At 35.1% G+C, this 13,106-nt stretch overlaps 1 protein-coding gene across 2 annotated transcripts in view; it reads right to left on the bottom strand.

Moving 5' to 3' along the window:
* The window catches only part of SLCO1C1 (solute carrier organic anion transporter family member 1C1), a 49,133-nt gene extending 38,825 nt beyond the window's left edge, over positions 1 to 10,308 (bottom strand). For both annotated transcript variants that reach the window (XM_077771162.1, XM_077771163.1), the window contains exons 1-3: positions 10,180 to 10,308; positions 8,865 to 9,006; positions 2,266 to 2,398 (exon numbers count right to left, since the gene is read on the bottom strand). In XM_077771162.1, the coding sequence (XP_077627288.1) occupies positions 2,266 to 2,398; positions 8,865 to 9,006; positions 10,180 to 10,308 (404 nt within the window). The remainder of the gene's footprint in view (positions 1 to 2,265; positions 2,399 to 8,864; positions 9,007 to 10,179) is intronic.
* Positions 10,309 to 13,106: the final 2,798 nt, after the last annotated feature.

Here is a 13,106-nt window from a genome sequence, read left to right as displayed (position 1 = left end):
CTCTGTTAGCCAGGCCTACTGACCTTTAAACTCCAAACTGTATGCCCTACTAGTTGCAAGAACTTATGAGGTTCAGCCTCTCTTTTTTTCCACGCCAATGGCTTTGGAGAAACTTTCTCCTTGTACATTCCCCTGTGTGTTCTTCTCTCTCTTGCCTTCTCTGTGACCACAACTACCTCCCTTCTGCAGCACCTGTGATTCATTTCTCTCCTATACCACATCTCTGCACTTCCTACCTTCTTCCATGTGGCCTCTCTGTGGAGTTTGTTCTGTCAGTCTTCAAGTTGGTTTCTGGGGTATTTAGGATGATTTGACAGTTATCTATCTGTGTTCATGGGATGAGGTGAGCCTAGGGTCTGCCTATTTTGCTGCCATCTTCCTCTCCCCTGATAAAAGGGGATTTTTGAACTATTTATCTGGATGGTACTTTTTCTAGGGTTTTTTGTTCTGGCTCTAAGTTATTTCTAATTCCATTCTTTCCTCTGATGTAAGGTTACAATGGCAGCTAGACTGAAAAGCCAATGCTGAATGGTAGCAATGTGATAATTCTATCTTCAGTTCTGCAGCCATGCTCCCTCTCAAATTATCTGTCATGAGCCAATTCCTCTGCTCCACTGCACCCTCCAAAAAGAGGTACCTGATAAAAGGACAACACAATAGCATCTTTTTCTTAACATCATCGTCATTCTCTTTTTGTTCAGGTACCATGTGACTAAAGACTAGTAATCAGAGTAATATTTGTAATATTAGCAATAACAATCATGTAAGAAAAAGATGTGTTGAGTTTTTAAAATATACAGACTGATAGATGGGTCACCTTATATCAGTTTTGGATAATCTATACCTTGCTAGGTCCATGGAGCCCAAAAAAAAGTAAGAACAGGGGCACCTGGGTGGGTCAGTCAGTTAAGTGTCTGACTTTGGCTCAGGTCATGATCACACGATTCATGGGTTCAAGCCCTGAGTCAGGCTCTGTGCTGACAGCTAGCTCAGAGCCTGGAGCCTATTTCAGATTCTGCATCTCCCTCTCTCTGACCCTCCCCTGCTCACGCTGTGTCTCTCTCTCTCAAAAATAAATAAAACATTAAAAAAAAAAAGAAAAAGAACATTTTTTTTTTTTAGTATCTGAAGAATAGAATTTTAATAGGCAGGAAGGGGCGTGAACTTAGAAGAACAACTCTCAAAACTGGGAAATGAATCTGTATAGGAACTCTGCAGACATTGACCTTTCTATGACCTGTTCTATGATGAACAATGCAGATACAAAGCCAGATAATATCCTGGTCAGCCATGAGTAACAATTATGGGTTGAATATTCAATTTACATTCTCAAAGTAAGAATAATTTTGTATTTATGTTAGTATTTAAGGGAAGAAGTTCAGAGTTTTTGTTACTTTTATCATATGGTTCTCTGACCAAAATAAGTTTTTTTGACCAAAATAATTTAAGAACCACTTAATGAGGATAACTGTCAATTCTTAGCTATGCAAGAAAACATTTAGCATTAAAATCATGATAAATACAATTTTCTTTCTTTAATAATTCCAGAGGTACCAGGGACTGTCCATTTCTATAATTACAGGACACCTAACCTTGAAAAAGTTGTCTCTCTACGTCATGATCATTAGCTCTAAAATAAAAAAGACAAACTATGCTCTTCTACAAACTATGCTCTTCATAGGTAATGGTGAAATGATATAATAATGATGGAAAATCTCTGGAACTACTAAAGTTGTATGCAAATACTAACAAACTTACTAGCAAAAGTACCAGAGGTAGACTTCAGGGGTAAAGGATACAGACAACCTGCTTCTACTGAAAAAGCTCTATGAGATAGTATTTGGATACTGAACAGCTATTTGAATTGATAAACTATCCTTAGTCAATAACTGACAGTCAAGTGATCCACCATATTTTTAGAAGCATTCATTCATTATCCATTTGACATCTACCACAATATATACATTTTTTACTTATTTTGTCTCCACAGATAAATATTTGAATGAAGATATATTAGTGAAATTTCCCTTTAGTTTTTGCTGACATCGATACATAGTTGTATATAAATTTTTTACAGATTATTAAATTATACACAAAGTTGTAAGTATTCTGAAATGTTGCCCAGACGACATAACAAAAAAGTATATAAATTATCATGCTTTAAGCCATATGTCATTTTCTTAAATTTGAATAATTAAGTGTAATTATAAAAAGGGAGGAATACAGTTGGTTAAATCAAGAAAACAATAAGTGCTTTAGACTTACTGCTGCATGAAGAACTGAGGCATTGCAATGAGCAGTGTTCCAACTCCCATGATTAGGCACCCTGTTCCGATTATTTTTGGCCTGTGAAGTTTGGCTCCAAAGTAGCTAACAAATGTTATAACTAAGAGATTCCCTTCAGGTAAAGAATAAAATGTACATCAGTTAGATAAATTAGAAAAAGTCATCGGCATATTAAATGAATTAATGTCTATAGCGGTTCTGGCAAACATTTGTTTTAACTAAACTCTCTCCCCACAGTCTTTCCCATCCTATTTTTCTTCTCTTTAATCTGAGTTGACTGTTGAAATTGGCTTCATGCTCATTACTTCAATTATCTCATTCATTTATCAAAATACTTTAATTACCAACACAACTACTTCTTCATTGTCATCCACCCTAATTATTTGTCCTTTTAAAGTGTTTTATCAGTAAATCAAATTGTAGAAAGTTCCTTTAGGTGTTCTCTTAAGTTTTCCTTAGTGATTTGGAAGTGAACCTGATTACCGGTTTTTCATTCATTTGTATTTGCTATTAAAACTTTTATCAGTTTCCCATTTGCTAATAAAACATTCACTACCTATTCTTTCTTCAGCAGATAGCCTTTCTAGAAAAAGTACAACAAACACAACTGCACCTTACTTTATGAAAGCAAATTATGAAATTCATATTAATACAAAAAAGGATTTTTTGAAAGTAGAAACTATGCTTGTAGACAATATCTCTAGAGAAGCATATGATAAATTACTTTTAGTTGATGATGGTGATGAGTAATTAAACATGCTTTAAGGAAAATGTCCTCATATTTTGCTATACCCAAAAATATAAGAAGGAGATGGTGAAGGAAACAGAAACCTTAAAAATGTAGTATCTTGTGAGTTTCTAGCAGTTTCTGATTCTATGGATCTAGGGGTAGTCCAAGAAATCTGCATTTTTAAAACCAGCTCAAATGTGCTGATGGAGGGGCGCCTGGATGGCTCAGTTGGTTAAGCGTCCAACTTTGGCTCAGGTCATGATCTCACAGTTAGTGGGTTCAAGCCCCACTTCGGGCTCTGTGCTGACAGCTCAGAGCCTAGAGCCTGGAGCCTGTTTCAGATTCTGTGTCTTCCCCTCCCTCTGACTCTCCCTTGCTCACGCTGTCTTTCTCTCTTTCTCTCAGAAATAAGTAAAATATTTTTATAAATTTTAAAAATGTGCTGATGAAGATGGTTCCTGGAACATAATCTGATAAACACTGCTTAGAAACTTAGATTTCAAAAGGCTTTAAACTTTCAGTTCTTTGCATTTGGAATAGTCTTTAAAATGTTCAGTGCTAGACAGAGTAAGAACTTAGCAATTCCCCACCAATTGATTGTGATGCCTGATGGGTAGTGTTGCTTTGAAGCTCTCTTCTATGGTTCCAATTTTCTAGCAAGAGTATGTTTGCTTACATCTGTAAGCAATCATCTAATTTACTACTGTTTGTTCACATTGTCAGTTTTAGTCAAGTGCAAAAAGAGCAGCAGTTTTTATAGCCTTGAGGACAATAATGACAGTGAGAAAATTAACCTGCACAGGGGCTCTAGATTTTATGGCTCCAGAATTAAACTTCTTTTAATTTTCACAGGGTAAAACCAAAACATTGAGTATGAGATTTCTCATTTGATATTTAAGCATTTGGTAGAAGAAATTTTGTATCATAACATTGATAATTATGTCTATACTTTTGTTAATGTGGCACAGTAAGTAAACCAAAGTAAAATGAAAGGTGACCTTCAGTTATAGGTATTGTATCCCTGCAACCAACATTGCCTACTCTCCCCAACTCCCACACCACCAATACTTCACAAAAAAGGACTCGGGTTTACAAACTGTTTCTGTATTACATTAGTCAGTGTGCCAAAGACTACATAAAATCATTTTAGTATCTGTGACATCTATAGAAGTTTTGCTTTCTTTATTTAGTATTCCTCTGAGTTCTCAGAAGATACACAGAGAAAATAAATGGCGATAAGTAATCTCTAAAAACTTAAATTGGATATCAAAATTCTTTCACATATACTATCACTAGCTTCTGAAAAAGACAACAGATTCAGAATGTTTTAAAATTGTTTTGCCAAGCTTTTAAGGAACAGATTCTCACCGCCCCCCTTTCTTCCACACACACACACACACACAGTGCTTAGATAACAGAAAAGAAAGCCATCCAACTCATAACACTTATATACCCTTGAAACCAAAACTAGACAAAGACAATGAAAGTAAAGACCAAATGCAATTTGTTCCAGAAGTGCAAGGGTACTACCAAATAAGATAAGAAAAAATGTGTTAATTTAATCATGTATTAAATTATAGAAGGAGAAAAATTCCATGGTTATCCTAACAGATGTAGTAAAAGCATACAACATAATTAACCACTCATTTATGATAAGAAAAATATTTGAGCATATTAACTTTTAAAGTATATCTACAAGGGGGCACCTGGCTGGCTAAGTTGCTTAAGCATCTCTTGATTTCGGTTCAGGTCATGATCTCATGGTTTGTGAGACTGAGCCCCCTGTTGGGCTCTGCACTGACAGCATGGTGCCTGCTTGGGATTCTCTCTCTCTCTCTCTCTCTCTCTCTTTTTCTCTGTCTCTGTCTCTCTCCCTCCCTCTTTCCCTCATTATCACTCTCTCTCTCTCTCATGAACATTTTTTAAAGAATAAAGTATATCTACCATATTATACAGCACACATATTACTTAATGGTGAAATTATAAAAGCATTTTCATTAAGGCCACATAAGAGAAAAGAATGCCCATTGTCACTGCTTCTATTTAAAGTAGTACTGAGGCCAATGTAATAAGGCAAACAACAAGAAATAACAGACTTAGAACTGGAAGGAATAATATACAACTGATTGCAATCTCAGACAATATGATTGTCTATTCAGAAAACTCTACTATACTACTATAGTACTCTACTATACTACTCTACTATAATACTACAAAGCCACATTAAACAAGACAGTGTAACAGTGGTGAATAGATAGACAAATAGATTAATGGAACAGAATACACAGACCAGAAACAGACCTACATGAATATAGTTAACTGATCTTTAACAAAGGAGCAAATGTAATAAGATAGAGCAAGGATAATCCTTGCTCAAAAATAAAGTCTAAATATATCACAGTCCTAAACGTAAAATGCAAAACTTTACAGTTTTCTAGAAGTTTTATAACTTCTAGAAGATAATTTAGGAGAAAACCTAGATGGCCTTAGGTTTAGTGATGACTTTTCAGATACAACACCAAAAACATAATCTGTGACAAAAAATGAATAAGGTGGACTTCATTAAAATTAAAAGTTTCTGCTCTGTTACAGATAATGGAAAGAGAATAAAAGGTCAAGCCACAGACTGACAGGTAATATTTACAAAAGTCATATCAGATAAAGGACTGTCATCAAAAATATAAAAAGAACACTTAAAACTCAATAATAAGAGTACAGACAGTGAAATTAAGAAATGGGCCAAATAACTTAACAGATAGCTCACCAAAAAAGATTTACAGATAGCAAATAAACACATGAAAAGATAGTGAACATCATATGACATAAGTGAACTGTAAATTGAAATGCAAATGAGATACCACTATGCACTTATTAGAATGGCCAAAATCCAAAGTATTAAATGCTGGGGGGGGCATGGAGCAAAAGAAATTTTTGTTCATTGCTGGTGGGAATGAAAAATGGTACAGAAGCTTTGGAAAACAATTTGGCAGTTTCTCACAAAACTAAAAATAATTTTCTCCATATGATCCAGCAATTATACTTCTTGGTATTTACCCAAAGGAGCTGAAAACATGTCCACACAAAAACCTGCCCAGGGATGTTTACAGCATCTTTATTCATAATTGCTAATGCTTTGGAACAATCAACATGTCCTTCAGTAGATGAATGGACAAATAAACTAAGGCCTATCCAGAAAATGGATTATTATCTGGCACTAAAAAGAAATGAGCTATCCAGCTATGAAAAGACATGGTGGAACCCCAAATGCATATTACTAAGTGAAAGAAGCCAATTTGAAATGGCTACACACTGTATGACTCCAACTATATGAAATTCTGGAAAAGGCAAAACTATGGAGACAGTGGTTGCCAGAGGGGAGGGGAAAATGATGGAAGAATAGGTAGAACATGTGGATTTTTAGGGCAGTGAAAGTAGTTTGTATGGATATGTACCATTTTATACATATATGTTATATATATATATTTCAATCCCATAGATTACACAACACTAAAAGTGAACCTTAATATGAAGTATGGCCTCTGAATGATAATAATGTTATCATAGGTCCATCAGTTGTAATCAGTGTACCATTCTGGAGGGGGATGTTGATCGTGGAGGAGGCTTTATATAGGTAGGAGTAGGGGATATCTGAAAAATCTCAGTACCTACCACTTAATTTTGATCTAAACCCCAAACTACTCTAAGAAACATAGGAGTAGGGGATATATGAAAAATCTCAGTACCTACCACTTAATTTTGATCTGAACCCCAAACTACTCTAAGAAACAAAGTTTTTATAACATCCACATGAATTTGATTAAATACTAAAATATGAAAAGCAAAACTTTTAAATATTTATAAGAACACATGGGAAAACATTTGAAAGGAAGAGTATCTGGATATATTAGGAGGTGATAATCTAGAAAACATTTTATTTTCTGTTGTTGGAGAAAGTCTTTGGTTTGAAAAAATACTTGGGAAAAAATGAGTATCTGGTGTGTGGACATTAGATAATAATGCCAATTGATGCCAAAGGATAAATGAGATTGTTATGCAAATAAGAAGAAACGGGACCTTGAGACAAAGGGGAGAGTGTGTCCAGAATCCTGGAAGGAAGGAATGTGGAGAGAGGCAAAAGGAATAAAGTAAGATTATGGTCAGGAAAAGCCACTTTTCTGAAAAACTGTGGATTGCAAATAACTAGAGCAAACCTAGTGATGTTTGGACCAAAGGTTTGCAATGGAAGTGAGAGGATTTCAAGGAGTTTTACTGTATCTACTTCAATAAACGGCTTCTATTAGAATAGTCAAGAATTAATATCAATTTATTCTCAGGGTCCTTTGTCACTTCTGGGAAACAGGAGGACTCTGTATCAAATATAGACTCTCTCAAGTTGTATCAGCACCTGGGGACTCAAGTTTGGACCATATTCTAAGTCCTTTCAGCTCCAAAATGTTTTTATACTATAATCTAGAGTAAGCAATAAGTACCACTTGATATATAATTTTCTATCTGCTCATTTGTTCTTTCTGTAAGTGTCATTTATTCTTTCAGTTGGTACTAATTGCCTTTTGATACTCATTTTTCCCTGTGATTAAGTGTGTCACCCTTATCTTGACTCTCCATGGCCCTTCATTCAGTTTAGGGTTATAGACAGGACAGGCAACAAGTTCTACATCAACTATCCAGGCCTATCTAAGGAATTTACTCAAGAGTGTGATATGATCAGATGTTTCAGAAACTTGCTACACAAAATATGGCCCACTGAATAACAGCTTTATGTGATATGGGAGCCTGTTAGAAAGGCAGAGTCTTATTCCTCTTCCTACAGAATCAATATGTGCATTCTCACCAGGTTGCCCAGTTATTCACATGTACATTAACATATGATTAGTACTGAGCTAAGCAATCCCATTGTTTGGTAAGATGATGAAAGATGGAATTGGTAAGAAAACTCTGAAGGTAAAAGGTCACTATTCATTCTTTTAATTATTTCTGTGGTATTCAGGGTACGAACAGAAATATATAGTATGAACTAAAACAGTCATTGTTGAAGAGTTGAAAAATATTTCTTCACATTTCTTTAAGTTCACATGAGCTGAACCTAGAGCCATTAGAGAGTTTACTTCATATAGTATATATTTGAGACCCATGGTAGTAAGGACCCCAATTGTTTCTTTATTTCAACAAAGAATTATAGCCTTGTAGCTTATCAATTCAGGAATCTCTAAGCGTGATTATAAATTTTAAAGTACTTCTAACACAGTGACTGAAATCACCTGGTCTTTTCAAGTGCCAAGAGGAAGTCTCTAGTCAACTGCTACCAAAGACATCCGAGAAGAAGTTTTCTTGCCTGCTTTGCTCTACTGTTCTCATTAATAGGATTTCTTTCTCTTCTTCCTAGCACACTGGGCAGAAAACTTCTTTTATGGTTACAGTTTTTAAATCATTACAATAAAGTTTTGTAGAACCCATGTGAATTCTTCCCAGTTTTGAATCACAGGGCTCTCAGGATATATAACTCTTCTATAAAGACACTTTCCAAATATTTTTAACTCAAAATCCCAGTATCATCTCACCTCTCCTCTAGGAAAGCTTTTGGCTCTGATTGGAAACTCTGAATTGTATGAGTCATATAACAGTGAACACCTGGGGCAGGAAACGCATCGTTAGTTGCTTGGAGAGAACTAATTGCCTCCACTGTAACAGACCCTAGCAAATTCTGTCTAAACATGAATTTACAGAGAGAGTCTGATCCTAGCAACAACAGAAAGCAGTGAGGATGTCATTTAGTCATGCCTAGAAGACTTTGTACTTAAAAGTAAAGCCAGGTATCTGCAATACCTACCAATTTCAAAACTACCATCAATAACTCCCACCAGTGAAGAGGGTATATCAAACCTTCTCTCTATCTGAGTGATGGTGCTCTTCAGATAGCCTTCTGCCAATGCTTTGGCAAAGTAAACGAAAGACAAGGCACCCAAAAATACCTGGAAAATACAACAAGTCACACAGTCTGACTCCAGCTTGACACACAAGTGTTAACTTACTAAACAAATAGACAAAAATGCAAACCAAGAACAACCTAACAAGCTTAATATCACTGACAATTTCTCTCAAGGAAAGGTACAGGCTTTCTTCAGCCTCAAGCTCATGTAGATTCCTAAAAGTACAAATTCCGAAACAGATTTCCTTCAGAATGTATATTGAATTCTGTTTCTTCCCTTCTTTCCCCTCCCCCTCCCAAGGACACTTAAAGGAGTCTTCACTTTGAAAAGAAGATTCATTTTATGGTGAAGCAAAGAGTGGAAGGAGCCATTCGTAGGTAAGAAAATAAAACAAGAATATAAAATGAAACACTTAACATCTTATCAAGGCTACTACTCATGACTGTCTGTTTTACAGTGGTGCCAGGCACCAGCAGGGAACATAATAGACCAAAAGAAGTATGACTACTATCCTTGTGATTGAGTTTATATTCAAGTTAAATTCACACTTTTTAATAGCCGGCTAAGGTACTTTGCCAGATTTGAGTCTGTGATGGAGTATCCATAGGTGAGTATTTGTACGAAAACACACACATATATTTGCTGAGTGAATGTTTGGTACAAAGAATAGAAACTTGGGAGTCACACTGAGCACTTTTAAAAAGCAATGCCACCCCTTACTGTGCAGCAAGGAAAGTTCAAAATTTTCATTTACAAAATGGGAATAATATGGACATTGCAAAGATTAAATGTTGTAATGATACTTAGGATAATATCTGGTACATGGTAGAAATTGAATAAACATTAGTTTCTTCTCTCTCTTGTTTCAGTGTAGGAGGGGCATTCAAATGGGGCCTGAAAGTAATATATAGTAACAACCTGCATGGTAGGGAGAGATTGCTTTCACTGCCTGGGAAAGTGTGGTTTTAATAAATTGCATGAAAGAATACTTTTTAAAAAGGAAAAAAGATCCTTGCTTCTAACTACATATGGAAAATATGTGATTGTATTGAAACATGAATTATAAAATTGTGTAGCAAACATCTAGATGGAGAGTAAAAAACATGAACTCCACTAAATTATCCACCCCCCTTTCCTCCACCCACCTAATTCCTTTTTACTCTTTAGTTCACGACATAGGGTTGTTTGGTTGTTTACTGTTTGATTGTTTGTTACCTTCAGTTCACCACAGCATTGTTGTTTCTCCTTTGAGGAAGAATATTCTGTCGTTAAGGAAGGTCGCCCAACAGGTCGCATTGAACTTTTGCAGAATAACTGTGTATTTTCTTTGGATGAAGTGTCCATTATGAAAATATTCCTTGACTCTGATCCTGTCGAGGTAGCTTTTGAAAGTAAAACAAAAACAAAGACAAAACAAAAGTTCAAATCCACTCTTTATTAAATAATGTTTTTATTTCACAGATCACAATTATGGAGACATAGTTTGATGTGAAGCTACCTTATTTTACAACAGTAAACTGGCAAAGTTTTTCAATTAAAATTAACCAGGATATTTGATTAACTAACCCAGCTATCAGGACTCTTTAGCCAGCATTCTTTCTCAATCCTTCCAGTTTAAGCCTCATTATGGCAAAGAATAAATTTAAATGTTGTCTTTGGAATACATAACGAGGCAGAATTTTGCTAACTTTGTGGTCTTGCCAGCTTAAACTAGAAGCAAGCAGGAAAGGAAGAGGAATTCAACCATTTGAATATCGATTCATTAAAATTAAGTCATTAAAGCCTTCTAATCTATTTTAACAGAATGGGTAGAAAAGACTGATGCTCAACAGTAGCACACTGTTATTCTTATAGATCTGCAGCATCCAAAGTAAGGCTTAAAATATGGCAAAAAAAGAGAAAGAAGAGGACCAATTTATGTATCATTTTAGTTTGACACATAAGGAAGCAGCATGATTTGGGCCTCTGGCTTACATTTAACTCAGGCAAAAGTTACTTTAGCCTGCTAAAGAAAGATGGCTCCCACATGCACCCCAATGTTCATAGCAGAACTCTCCACAATAGCTAAAACATGGAAAGAGCCTAAGTGTCCATCAACAGACGAATGGATCAAGAAGATGTGGTTTATCCATACCATGGAATACTACATGGCAATCAGAAACAATGAAATCTGACCATGTGTAGCAACATGGATGGACCTTGAGGGTGTTATGCTGAGCGAAATAAGTCAGGCAGAGAAGGACAAATATCATATGTTTGCACGTATAGGAGGATTAGGAGGAACTTGACTGAGGAACAAGGGGGAGAAGAAGGGGGGAAATGGTGGGGGAAAGGGAGAGAGGCAAACCATGAGAGACTCTTGAATGCTGACAAAAACTGAGGACTGATGGATGTGGGGGGGGGGGAGGGGAGATGGGCATGGAGGCGGGCACTTGTGGGGATGAGCACTGGGTGTTATGTGGAAACTAATTTGACAATAAACTATTTGTGAAAAAAAAATAAAATGAAATAAAATAAAAAAAGAAATTTTCATTTAGAAAAAAAAGGCAATGTACATGCCTAAAAAAACAAAAAAGAAAAGAAAGATGGCTCCCTTCCTATGTTTAATTTCCCATCCTCCCATCTTTATCAAGCCCTGGACAGATTCACATGTTCTGAACCTATTTTCTCCTTACTTCTTTAGGATTCTGCATGGCTCAATACCTGCCTGAAAAAAGAAGTGAAGAGATTAAAAAAACAAAATCATTTCTGGATCACCCTAATGATGCATTTGCATGTTAATAGAAATCTTGCATATTTTCATCACACTAATTAAAGGAATAACATTAGGAGTAAAATTTAATGTTCTTAGAAAATTTAGGCTTATTCTGCCTATGTGTATATTACCTTGACTTTATGTAATACTTATTCTGTGTTTCCTAAACTTTATCCTTCACTGTCTGAATTCATAGATAACTTATCCAAAGTGAAAAATCAAGAATTTATTTTGAAATATGAAGTTATATATCAAAAGTAAGACCTGAACAATTAAAACTGGAGGGGATTCCTCCAGGGAGTAAGAAACAAGTTGAGAAGAGTACAGCAAGGGCCTCTTCCTTTCTTTTTTAAATATTAGATTTTTAGATTATTTGGTGCATAAATTTACCTTTTAAGAAATGGGCAAGGAAAATTGAGTGAACCAGGAAAAATGTTAAAAACCAAAGAACTAAACAAAGAGTAGATAATAGTAAGCAAGATCAAAAGACAAAGACCCAAGAATACAGTATTAGTGAGCTCTAAACATAGATGTTTAGAAGTATAAAACAAAAGTTATGCACAATATATAGAAATAACTCCAAAGTCTTGACCAAAGAGATAACTTTCTGGCAAATATTCATTACCTGTAGGGATACAGATGAGAGGAGAAAAATAGCTGTTAACAAAAATATTAAGGATAGATCCCTTACACAAAATAATAAGGAGAGCTTTATCAAAGGATATCCTTTAAGGAGAAAATAGTAGGCAATTAAAACAGATGATAAAAAATCTATTCATTTTAAGAAGTCAGAGTTATCTGGACAGCAAAATATTATTAAGATAGCACAAGGAAAAAAACACTTCAGATGAAACTTAGAGATGCTAATATTTTAAATACTAGGAAATCCAAAGTAATATATTCTAAAACTAAGATCTAGTTTACAAATGTAACAATACTAGGAACTTTATTCACCTAAATCATTACATTAACGAATGTATACATTTATAATGTTACATGTTATAATAAATATTAAAACATCACATTGTATATCTTAAATTTAGACAAATTTTATTTGTTAATCACATCTCAATAAAGCTGAAAAAATTCAAAGTAAAAAAATAATAAAGTTTCAGTAGATGCTAAACATCAGGTGATAAAATTTAACATCCATTCCTGATTAAAAAGAAACACAAATTCTTAGAAAATAAGGACATAGAGATTCTTCTTTACTGTCTATCTGATACCAGTGGCCAACGAGATACTGAAACTAGTTTTCTAGAACTACATTTTGTCAGAACAATGAAGAGGTAGTTTGAGAAACACTGGGTTATGCAATGTTACATAGGTTTCTCTACTAAAAGACTTCTGGGTATGTTTCATTAAACTGCTGGAGACCCACTGCCAG

Source organism: Crocuta crocuta, unplaced genomic scaffold, assembly GCF_008692635.1.
Source record: "Crocuta crocuta isolate KB4526 unplaced genomic scaffold, BGI_CrCroc_1.0 scaffold276, whole genome shotgun sequence".
NCBI lineage: Eukaryota > Metazoa > Chordata > Mammalia > Carnivora > Hyaenidae > Crocuta > Crocuta crocuta.
Note: the sequence above shows the minus strand (reverse complement) of the source record. Positions and strands in the feature narration are given on the sequence as shown.